Raw genomic sequence first — 13,435 nt, forward strand, 5'->3', positions numbered from 1 at the left:
TCATGTTAAGAATTTATTATTATTAACTGATAATATTGCCGGGTACTAAGCTGTCCAGCAAAACGCAATTCAGTTGCTATCTGGAACTGGACCATGTTTAAGTGTTTTTTGTGTACCACTATTTCCTTTTCTTGGGGCGTTTTCCAGCGAGTGCGCGAAAATTGGATTCGAAGGTGTCGTGTGTGCATCGAAAATGGTGGTGAGCATTTTGAGCATATGTTGTAGTTTGTTTTGTACTTGTGCGTTTAAAAATTACTGAATTTTGGTTTTTGGAAAGTACCTAAATTATTTTTAATACGTATGATTATTTGGACGACGTTAATCTTTGGGTACTTACATATTTTTCAAATTCATAATTTGCTTGAAAATTAAGTTCCAGTTTTAAAAGATTCATAATTACTAAAATTCGAGCTAAAATTGCTGTCAAACTTCTTAGACCCTCTATGAACTTACCTTATCTTAAATCTAGAACTAACCTCCTTATGATGTCGTCTAATTACAATTAAATACATTTTTATGTATCTCTGACAAAACCGAGCTATTGCAATTGATACTCGTACAATTATTCTGAAGACTGTTGATATGTCCATCCCTGAAAAGTCTGCAATGGCAGACAAATGACCAGCGCAAGCATAGAATCGAAGAGGAGTCAGCAATTGTTGGATAGGAGATACACTATTATTCCTAGAAATACAAAATCATATTAAGAATAAAAGCTTTTTATAACTCCATAATTCTGATAGCCAATTGCATCGTGTTCAAGCCGACGTGTTCGTGAAACGTGCATGTCACTTGGATATTCTAACTACTCTTCAATTAAAGTTAGCAGATATAATGTGGTCTCTTTTGTCAACCTAAATCTGCGGAAAAAAGTCATATTGTGTAGATTATGAAATAGATCATTTCTAATATATTGAGATGAAATTAGATTATTGATAGCAATTTATAAGTTAAATTAAAATTTTACTTGAATACCTACAACACGGTGAAGAGAAAGGTTGAAATAATTGTTGTAAAACTTAGAAAAAATATTTGAAATAAAAAAAATTGTTAGTATTAAATAGGTTATTGTGAGTTATTATCGGAGAGTCGTATTATTAGAGCAGAATAAATTTCAAAGTTTTAAGTATAAAAAACATTATCATTTTGGTCAAATAGCGTACATGCCAAAGGTATTATTGGAAAAACATAATTAAAATTAATTAGTAACAGCAAGTGACATATAGCAAACGAAAGCCAAAATATCATAGTTTTATTTAATAGTAGTATTAAGAGTAAGAAAAATAAGTATCAAGAAATATTAATGTCTAAAGTAAAATTTTATATATCAATAGTATGATAATGTCAGTGAAATGTCAAAATAAAGTTGGATTTACAAGTCATAAAATATTACATATGAAATTCAAATACAAATATAGAAATATTTTGAAATATAAGTTAAAATTTTTGTAAATAAATTGGAATATGATTGTAAAATTGTAAATTATAAAGTGAAGTGGAGTGGAAAAAGAAAACGGCATTTAAAAGAACAGGCATATATGTGAAAAGACCCTAACAAGGAAGAAAAAATCAAGAGAGTAGGAAAAATAAAAATTTAGAGATTATTGATTAGTTACGAAAGAATTTGTCAGAGAGAGGTGTTAAAAAGTAAAGTGGGAAACACCCAGATAAATAGAAATAATTATAGTGGAAAAGAGTAAGATAATTAAAGTTAGTCAACCAGTAGAAAGAAAATTTAAAGTTGAACCAAGAAAAAGACTCAAAAGTCCAGTCTCTTAAATAGGATTCCTAGAAGATTCCAGGAACGAGATTCAAGACGAATAAAGTAAGCAGCAGGTTTCGGATATCCATCAATATCAAGAAAACGAGGATTCCAGGACGAGATTCCAGACAAATAAAGTAAGCAGCAGGTTCCGGCTATCCATCAATATCAAGAAAACGTGGATTCCACAACGAGATTCCAGACGCATAAAGTAAGCAGCAGGTTCCAGCTATCCATTAACTGCAGGAAGACGAGGATTCCAGGACGATATCCAGGCCGAGTATAAGACTTCGACAATAAAATTCAACAAGATATACGTAGAGGTAACTTTGTGCACAAAGAATCACAAAATCGTATAAGATAAAGAGATAAAGCAAAAGAGATTGAAAAATACAATCTAAAAAGTCATAGAAAAATCTATAGAATAATAATAACAAAATTCAAGTACTTAGTATTTCCTGAAAATAAATTCGATATAAACAAAATCTTCTTTCCTGATTGATATTAAATAAATTTAACTTCACTATTTGAATAATTATAAAAATTTGGCCATATTAAAATTTGATAGATATTAAGATTTGAAGTAAACACAGTAACACATTGAGAAAGAAATCTTAGATCAAAATTTATCGCTTAAGCTATAGGCAACCAACAATACAGTATAATAAATCGATTTAAATACAACTAAATAAAAAATTTCTCAAAGTATCACAAAAGAGCTATAGGATAATTCCAAATATTCCTTAAATTGTGCCTGACATTTCACAGTTATTTTTTGATTGTTATATACAAAAAAAAAAAGAATCTAATAAATAAATTAACTTCTGAATAATGTCTTTTGTTTAGTGTGGTGTGTTGTTTGGTTTCCTGCAGAGTTTGTACCTCACTAGAACTCATTACTGAGAAGGGTCGAAAGCTAGCCAGGGTATAATTGACAACCTAAATTACAGCATAAACATATACACAAGATCATTATTATATTAATTACACAAACAAATTCCATACATACACATACATATTTTACCCATAACAATATATTTGTCTGGAAAATCCAGTCTATAATTTAGTGAATATCAAAATCATCCAATACATCAAAGTCAGAATCTGAATCCATTTCAAAGTTCTCAATGATGTCTTAACACCACTCACTCATTCACAGTCTACAGGAAAAAGGAAGAAATACCTATTTAAACAAATTATAACTAGCAGCTAAGTACTGTCAATAGGGTCAATTTATGTTTTCTCAATAATCCAAGTTTAAGCGGTCAAATTTGAGGGTTTAAATTAATCCTAGATTAATACATAAATTTGAAACGGTGCAAACAAAATGTTATATTTTAATCCAAGTTCAGATTTAATCCTGGAATAAACACTACGGTGCAAACGGGCAAGTCTATTTAACACATTTTTGAAATATGAGACTTAGACACTATGTTATTCTGTAAGAGTTATCAAATAACTTTGGCAACCAGTTGTATTAATGAAAGTTAATTTGTAGAGAGGAATTAAAAGTAAAAGAACTTACATTTTATTCCCTGAGAGAAGGAATAACACGGGCTTTTACAATTAGATATTAAAAAAATTGTAAAACCCTTTTTGTTCCACAATTTCCGCGCGAAACCCCATTCACATGTAACTTGTTACCTTTTGCTTTGCTAAAAGTGAAATTTATTGTGGAAGTAATTAACAAATATCAACAAAACAGTAACATGTTTCAAATGGATGAACAATAAAATGGCCCAATAAGACGGTTATTAAGAACACCACACCAAATATTCACCGAAAAGCGATGTTGAAAATACGTTTCCCTGATTTCCAAAGGGGTCTCAAGTGCCCATGAATATGATTTCTGTATTCGTAATTCCATCTCTATTAAACGTGGCTTCATCCGGAAACATAATTTGTCCACAAAGCTGTGGGTGTGTCTGTTGGTTGTAAATGTTGAACAGATTGTATGTGTTATGGGTACATACCAAAATTGTGTAATGTTCTCCACACTTTCATTAGACTAACATGAACATGATTAGATATTCTTCGTATAGAGGGGCTATTTTCGATCATGTTAAGAATAGCTTCTTCGGCAAGTTCTTGCTGCACGGGATGTTCTGCAGTAGCTTCAGGAAACATACCTGTTTCTGTCAACTGACGATGTACATTGATAAACATTTGCTTATTAGGTATTCTTCGATCAGGAAGCATCCGATGATATTCCCGCACAGACGCTCTCGCATTTTCGTCACAGAATCCGTAAATAAAGTGGCGATTTGAAAACGTAGCCATGTCAAATTAATCTTAAAATTACAACGTAAAAGAACAAACAATGTCACCATAACAATATGAGAAAACAATTACATGGCCTACCAGATTTATTTACTGTTAAATTTAATATTGCCCGTAACTCCTTAACTATTGACTTTTGGGCAAAGCATATAAGGCACTTAAACTTAAAATTGTCCAAGGAACAACCTTATCAGACCATCGAGTCACGGGACACTGTGTTTGGAAAAGTTTGTACAAAATTTAAGGGAGTTAAAGTAGAGCCAAAAATAGTATAAAAAGTTCCTATAAACATTGGTCCTCCGGAGCACCGTTACTGAGATGTGGCTTTAAAAAAGTCCAATTCATTAAAAAATAATATTATTTGCTTGATAATTCAAAGGAATAAAAAAAAATTCGAAAAATTTCTGTTAAGAGTAATTACAAAACTATCCTTATTTATAACAAAATTTTGATGAAACTTATGGTAGTTAAAGACCCTTGTGGTATAATAATTATTACCTACAATTTTCATTCCGTTATCTTAATCAGAAAGAAAGTTATTTTAAAAAATATCCAAATGATAAGACGCCTTTGGAGGGCCATATCTCGGTAACGGTGCTCCGGAGGACCAATGTTTATAGGAATTTTTTTTACTATTTTTGGCTCTACTTTCACCCCCTTAAATTTTGTACCAACTTTTCCAAACACCGTGTACATAATACAGGGTGATTCACAACTCACTGAACATAGACAGGTGTGTGCAGGGGACATCAAAACAAGTTGATTTTTCATATGAATGTTCTTTCTCAGATCTACCTACGGTTGCGGAGATATTAGCCTCAGAAAATGTCTTAAAAAAATCGAAAAAGCTCGGTATTTCAGCATTGCCTTAACACAGAACAAACAAATTTTGTAAATATATTTATTTTATTGACGTTCTTAGCTGGTAGAAACTTGAAGTGGCCGGTGGTTTAGCGGTGGGTCACCCTTAAAATTTTATGAACTTTTTCAACCCTAACTTAATTTACAATTATGGTATAATAGCAAATTCAATTTTACATTTTTTTATTCTTGTCAATTTTTCAAGAAACCGTCCGTATTTGAGAAAATTACGATTTTGTGATAGGAGTCAAAACCGATTCAATCGAACAAAAATATGTTGTTTTATAATTGCTACTACTGCTTTAAGGCCCACTTTTATAACCTAGGTTTAAACCCGAACTGAAGTTTAACTTTTAGATTTAAAAGATAAACAATGGAATGTCTCAAATCTGTAAGTTAAACTTCAGTTCGAGTTTAAACCTAGGTTACAAAAGTGGGTTTTAGTATCTAGAACTTAATTTAGACATGCATGCAGTAAATAAAATTGGTACCAAGGTACTCTAGACCAGGAATTTTTTGGAACAACTTTTAATAGTAGGCCGTGATTAAATCTGTCGGTATTCGGAATTGGAAGATTTTTTGCAAACAAGAAATAAAACGTTGTCGTTTTATTATAAAGTATTCATTCATTTCGTTCAACGCAAAATTTAACAAACTACTATTTCTATGAAACTAACTAAGTAATAGTAAAAAAATTAACAGATGCTGTTCAAAACGGCTCCCATTTTCTCGTAAACAGACATGAATCCTTTGCCGAAAGTAGAGGTCTATTTTATTCAATCATAAAATGTTATTTTGTTTAATGGTGCATTTATTATTGATGCGGTTCCATGAATCTTCCTCAGTCGAATATGCAAATTTTTTTAGTCTCCCAAAGAAAAAAGTCACATTTATTTAAATAGGGCGATCGTGGTGGGCAGTGTTAAGGGCAGTTGTTTCCACGACCTATCCATCGATTTGGAAACTGTTGGTTTAAAAATTCCTGAACATCCATACTAAAACTGCACCATCGTGCATAAATCGCATTTCACGGGTAATTGTAAAGTATTTTGTAAAAAATCCAAATAAGTGCCGCCGTTTAAGCGGTTTGGTAAAATAACTGGACCAACCAAATATCGCCCAATAATACCTGCCCACACATTTATTCGAAACTCTCTTTGGTAATGATGGGTTACTGTAGCATGTCCATTTTAATCCGAATATTCACGACTGTTATGCATATTTATTTATAATCCCTCTCAGTGTAAAGCCAGCTGCATTCGTGAAAAGAATAATCCCGTGGAAACCAATGTTCTGATATAGAATGAAATTACAGAAAATCATTCTTGGCTCGAGGTCTCGCGGTAAATTTTTTATATGATTTTTGAAAATGATACAGATGCAGCAGATAATTCGATGGACCGTGGACATTGTTATGTTAAATTACCGGGATATTCTTCTGGTACTGATTTGGGGATCATTTTCAATACTGCCTAAAACGTGCTCCTCATTTCGTGCATTCACTATGTATTCCTCCAACATTTCTTCGGCGGCAAAGAGAACCCGTTTCCCGAGCTCCTTGTTCAACATGTTTGACGATTTGAAATAATACGATTAGGATATCTTTTTCGGTATTCCTCTACACTTATGTAGCAATTACCTTCGCAAAACCCTAATACTAACAGCATATCAACTTGCTCATTAGATGAAAATTTTCTTCCTATTTTTACCAATAAACGACAAACAAAAACAAGATGTACAAGGAATTGTTAAATTTAATTTGTTAAACGAATAAATACATTTATGCAACGTCAGATTTAACAACAATGACGTCGTAGCAACAGAGCAATTGAAGAGCACCAGTAGCACAGCCTACCCGCAATTATAAAACCACATATTATTTTTGCTCGATTTAATCGGTTTTGACCCTTATCACAAAATCGTAATTTTCTCAAAAACGGACGGTTTCTCGAAAAAATGACAATAAAAAAAGTGTAAAATTAAATTTGCTGTGAAACTGGTAGACCTTAACTGTAAATTAAGTTAGGGTTGAAAAAATTCATAAAATTGTAAGTGACCTACCCCTGAACCACCCCTTCTTGAGATGCCGGTCACTTCAAGTTTCTACCAGCTAAGGACGTCAATAAAATAAATATATTTACAAAATTTGGTTGTTCTGTATTAAATCGAAATTCAAGAGTGGAAAATTTTTCGATTATTATTCAAAAAAATTATTCAAAAAACTAAATAAGAGAAAATCCATTTTTTTGTCTCAAAACTGAGGTCATTACTCATAAAAGAAAAACAATCGGAAAAATGTTTCACTCTTGATTTTAGATTTGTTTTCTCCCCTTAATCAAATTCCAGAAAGACCGGCGTCAATTTTAAGACACCATATTTTTAATTTGTTTGCCGATGCAAAATGCGGATTAACCGCTTTTAATGAAAACCAAAAAACAAAAAATTTAAATTCAATAAAAATTTATTCAATGATTAAATTACATAAAACACAACGGTATTTGATTAAACATATGTAACAATACTTAAAATCATATCACATTAACAATAAAGAAATGATAAAAAAACAGTGAGATAGATGATAGTTTGATGCTTATGAGCATGAGCAGTCTTCAGTTTTCCTAATATTTGTAGCCGCCTGAACTTCCACCGATGCCACCGATAGATCCCAAACCTCCCTTGGAACCAAGAGAGATTCCACTTCCAATTCCTCCTCCGTAACCACCACTATAACCTCCTCCAATTCCTCCTCCATATCCTCCACCGTAACCTCCTCCAAGTCCACCTCCATGACCTCCTCCGAATCCTCCATCAAGTCCTCCTCCTCCAATAGATATGGAACCACCTTTCAGACCACCTGAAAAATACATTAATTGTTACCAGAATTTTAATTTGTTTTTGTTACTATTTTTTATTAATCTATGTTATTACCTCCAAGAGAACTTCCTAGTCCGATTCCATGGCCGCCTCCTATGGATCCTCCTCCAATACTTCCAATAGAACCGCCATATCCGCCTCCATAGCCACCACCAATTCCTCCAATGCCAATTTCGTGTCCACCGCCTAGTCCTCCTCCAATGCCACCACCGCCAATTCCGCCTCCGTATCCTCCACCGATTCCGCCCCCATATCCTCCTCCATATCCTCCACCGATTCCTCCTCCGTAACCGCCTCCAAGACCACCTCCAAGACCACCTCCGAAACCGCCTCCGATGCCTCCACCACCTCCTCCAACTACGACTGGTTGAGCTACTGGTACTACAACAGTTTGTGGAACTCTAACTGGAATAGGTTGAGGGACAGATACTGGGTAAGGCTGTGGGACAGATACTTTGTAGGGTTGTGGTACTGGTACTCTGACAGGTGTTGGTACTGGAACTGGTACTGGCCGCCTAACTACGACGGGATATGGTCTTGGTACTTCGACGTGTTGTGGTACTGGCACTGACACCTAAAAGATATCAATGTGTTTTTTTTTGTAAATATTTCTGAAAGATTCCATTCTTTTATATTTTGATTTACATGCAACTTTATAATGCATTGTAAAAAAGACCGATGAATTATTAAAGTGCGAGGAAATAAATACATAAGTAAATAAAAGATAATGAACTTATATGAATTATATGGAATCGCGTGGAAGTATTTCAAGGGTTTCTGTTTATAAACATGAATATTTCAAGTGTCCTTCAAGTAGTCTTAAAATCCAACGCATATAATTGTTAAGTTTTCTTAAATAACAGTTTTGAAACATTTTAGAAACATTTTGCTGATTCTACATGGGCTTTAGAGTACATACATAAATTTCTTCCCAGGTATCCATTCATTTTATATGTATTTTACGCTATGCTTTTTTCAATATATTTCAAGATAATAAATATAAATATATCGATATCTACATCAGAATATGATTCATAAATCTCTAATATATCTTTAAGTGCTATAAAATTGTATATAAAATATCATTAGATATCATTTAATAACAAATACTTAACTGCTGCAACAATTTTAATCTCAATAAAAAGATAATCAAATTGTTATAATTATCTAGTAAAAGTGAAACCTTTGGAGAGCAGATGTGCCTGAATCGAGATTTGAAAGTTACATTTTCTTAACTACCATGTTTATATCGCTGACCTTCCAAAATAAAAAAGCAATATGGACTGATCCGAATTTATTAGATGGAGAAAGTAGGATGTAAATGTGTATGCAGAATCACATATTATAATAAAACTATATGGTAAAACGTTCTCCATAAATTACACATTCATCAAAATGTGTTTGTTGCACCTAAATTTCTAGGAAAGTATGTAAATGAATTTTAAAATACCTATTTGATATATTTTCGTTTCTCTTATACGAGTATTCATGGTAATTAAAATGGAATGGTAATTACTAGTTATCAATTAACATTTTCATTCAGTTTTCCATTTAATATTCCATCAGAAATGAAGTAATTTTCAGTGCACTGTTTTTATAATAAAAATGTTTTGCTGAAATATGAATCACTTCATTTTTATTTTATTTCGGCATATCATAAGCGTATCATAAAATTATTATTTCTTACAATTAAAATTAGTTTTTACTGAATTAAAATGCTATAGATCAGTAATTCAATTTAGCTTTCAAAGTAATGTGTTAGTTATATTTTTATAATTTTTCAATTTTAGCTATTCACATAATGGATGATTTTTTATATGACATCCGGCTAGGTAATTAAAATGTCGATACAAATTTAGTATAACTAATACAAAATAAATATGTTTGTATGTCTTAAACATTGCTGCCAATTTACCAATTCGTAGCAGATTATCAAAAGTCTCTTTAACAGGAAAGTTTCATTATCTATAGCCCAAAAATAACACACTAGTCCTGCAAAATGTATACCAGGTACACTATTATTTTCCAAAAATACGTAAAAAAATTTAGAAACGCCTAACTTTAAAGAAACAGTTAGCAGAGAGATTAACTGAATACCTTAAATGGCAAAAGTAAAGTCGGCAATATTTCGCAATATAGCACTAGAGCCTATTGGTCCCTTTTATTTGACTGATTGATTACTATAATCATTTTTTTAATGCCTATTTTAAATTTCCAGAAAAAGAAACTGTATGTTTACTAGCACTACCGAAGAAATAAAAAAGAAAAAAAAATGTGGCAAATATTTACCAATTTAAATATCTTAGCATTAATGTAGGTTGAATTAAACTTACCTTAACAGGTCTTGGCACTGGTACTTCTATGGGTTGAGGAATAGGAACTGGTACAGGTCTAGATACGCTGACTGGATAGGGTTGTGGTACTGGTACAGGAACAGTTTGACTGACAGTAGAAACGGTAGCGCCGCCACCGCCATATCCAGCACCTCCTCCAAATCCAGCGCCTCCTCCAAATCCAGCACCTCCCCCAAATCCTGAACCACCTCCAAAACCACCTCCGAGACCACCGCCGCCGATGCCTATACCATCGCCGAACCCTCCTCCTAGTCCATGACCACCTCCTATGGATCCACCTCCAATACCTCCGCCATATCCTCCTCCATATCCACCGCCAATTCCTCCTCCTCCAAGACTAATTCCGTGACCACCTATGGATCCTCCACCAATGCTACTTTCAATTCCACCTCCATAGCCGCCACCGTAGCCGCCTTCGTATCCACCTCCAAATCCACCTCCAATTGAGGAGCCTTCACTAATGGAGATGCCTCCACCGCCTCCATATCCACCTCCGCTATATCCGCCTCCTCCAATGACACCTCCGCTATATCCGCCTCCTCCAATAGCACCCCCGCCATATCCGCCTCCTCCAATAGCACCCCCGCTATATCCACCTCCTCCAATGGCACCTCCACCGATGATGCCACGCTTTCCAGTTTTCTTTTCATTTGCCTCGCCGCATTTTGCAACACAGGCGACTGCTAGTACTAAGAATATTATCTGAAAGTTTAGAATAAAGCGATTACGTCCCTCAAAATTATAATGCGAGTATTAGCAGTTTGAGTATTAAATTAGAACACAGGTGATAGTAAACAAGTTTGCCAATTTATTAGTTTATTATTTGTTGCTTGATACAACTATTTCTGTAACTTTTAAACAACAAATTAATAATAGTAATTAATATTTAGATAAGTATTTCAAGTCAGTGTTAATTAAAAATAAAGTAACTGCGAGAATAACGATGTGGTTACAGTATTTATATTTATAATTCAACGTAATAATGGCAGTCAGTACTATTTCAGGTAATTAAGTACAATATTTTCTTTCACAATTATAAAAAAAAATAGACTTGTTTAGAAACCCGTAAAAAGTAACACTTTTCCATAGTCTAATTTCTAGCATGTAAATTTAAAATATTCCGTGGATTATTAAAATTGATTTCGATAGGCTAACAATAGTGGATAGTGAGTTGGTTTATTAATTTTATCGTATAATTTACATATTTTTGAAATCATATTCCAGTGAGCGTCAGCTGTGTGTGCTATTTGGGCATACTTTCGTTTTCAATTGATTATTCAGTAGAACTAGTATTGAGCGCCCAAACACAATTAATAATGTGAGATAAAATTAATCAAAACTAATAAAATATGCGCGAAGCAAAATACTAAGAAATATTCGTAAAATGTTCTTAAGGGAATAAGATCTTCTAAAATATGAGTATAGAAGTGAATAAGAAAATGAAAATAGTTATTGTGACGATGCAATGTTACAATTTTCAAATTTGTCATATAACTAGGTGCCATTACAAATAAATAAAACATTACGTGATAAAGTAGAAATTAAATAAAAAAATGGGATCGTAATAGAAATAATCATTAAAAAAATATGGTTTCGATAAGGAAAACAATATTATTTACTTACCCCAAAAACTCTCATGTTTTTGTTTAGGAGACAAAACTGTTAATGCTGAAATAGATTTAGGGAGGCGGGTTTATATACTAGACTAGGATGGTACCTCACCAAAAATTTGAACTTCCACTCACCCAAAACCGATACTTTCACGGTGAATCTGTAAGATGATCTGCCTCTCATATTTTTAATACATAATCCTTTTAGACTTGTCCTTTATTGAAATTTTAATAATAATAATAATTAACATTATTAGTATTCTGAACTAGATAAATTTGCACAGAGTACATACGTGGATGACAGTAAAACGTTTAAAATGATGGTCTTCTAGCATTAAACTTGTTTTTAAAGATTTAAGCTAATAATATGGTAAATAGAAACAAATTTAATGCACAAATATTTTATGAATACAAAATTAATATCTCCTCAAAAGAACTAATGCCCTTGTCGGTACCTAATGCATGTCTTATTAATTAATTAAAACGAAATATTTTAAAATTATGTTTTAAATTTTTCAGATATTTATTTCTAGTTCCTGCTTAACAGAGAAAAAAATGATATTAGATATAACAATGTATTGCTTAAAATTAGAATATTAATTTTTTTAAACATCTTCACACTTTAAACAAACTTCAGTATTTCGCTTACACTCTATAACTCTATGGGCCTATTTCACCATGTCAACTAAGAATTTGTCAGAAATAATTTATTTGTGGCAAAATTCTGTTTCGTTTTGAATATATTTTTTTTAAATCTGCTTGACTATACAGGATGTCCCACCGGGAACTGCGTTGATCGATATCTAGGAAAGTACTCCTCCAAAAAATTTGAAAATTTGGCAACATGGCAATGTTGGCGAACACAACTAAAATATCTAGAACTTTCCAGCATTTCTGGGTATACCGTCGACACCAACTTCGTTATTTTAAATGGGACACTATACATATTATTGCATTTTCGGATTCTACGTGAAATTTGAGGGTCCCTTTATTAAATATTCCCTATACTAGGAGTTATAGAATTTGAGATATTAATATTTAAAGAAAAAAATTGACAGATGCAAGGGTCCGCGGAAATGCTAATAACTCTTTTCAGGAGCGTGATATCAAGTGGATTTTTGGTACCTATAAAGGGCATAGGTAACACTAAATTATGGTACAGCAACAAATTAAAACATTTAATTCTAGGTGATTTATTTTTGCTATTACATTTTAATAAATTCAAACTGCTATAACTTTATTAATTTAAATGGAATACCCTATATTTTTTTACTCTGTCGTATGGATATTAATAATTTATTTCAAACTATATAAGCATTGTTAGGGTTGCCTTACTACTTTTAGAGATATTTGCAATTCTCTATTTTTTGGACAGTTTTTTTTTGTATCAGATCTGTTGTTAAATTGGCCATGACTAGAAACACTCCAAAAACAATTGAAATAATTTAACATTTGTCAAGTTAGTTGTCAAATTAATGTTGTGTCTGAATAGTTTTTGCCGAAAATTTAAATAAAAATGACTGGGGATCGTTTAAATTATACTAATGAGGATTATTTAATTTGTTTGTTATTTATGGAAAATGTCACAAAATACATAATTTCAAAAACATGTAGAGAATCTGCTGCTTTTTTCCATAAATAATACACAAATTAAAATAAACCTCAGAAGTATAATTTAAACGATCCACAGGCAT

General features: G+C 32.4%; 1 protein-coding gene across 1 annotated transcript; it reads right to left on the bottom strand.

Annotated features, from left to right (window-relative positions):
* Positions 1-7,521: 7,521 nt before the first annotated feature.
* On the bottom strand, positions 7,522-11,769 carry LOC108910270 (tetra-peptide repeat homeobox protein 1-like). The gene is made up of 6 exons (XM_023455268.1): positions 11,755-11,769; positions 10,749-10,833; positions 10,111-10,310; positions 8,117-8,351; positions 7,832-7,972; positions 7,522-7,757 (listed from the first exon to the last, which is right to left on the bottom strand). The coding sequence occupies exons 1-6, from the start codon at positions 11,767-11,769 to the stop codon at positions 7,522-7,524; spliced, it is 912 nt and encodes a 303-aa protein (XP_023311036.1).
* Between the last annotated feature and the right edge of the window lie 1,666 nt (positions 11,770-13,435).

Source organism: Anoplophora glabripennis, unplaced genomic scaffold, assembly GCF_000390285.2.
Source record: "Anoplophora glabripennis isolate ALB-LARVAE unplaced genomic scaffold, Agla_2.0 scaffold332, whole genome shotgun sequence".
Classification (NCBI taxonomy): domain Eukaryota; kingdom Metazoa; phylum Arthropoda; class Insecta; order Coleoptera; family Cerambycidae; genus Anoplophora; species Anoplophora glabripennis.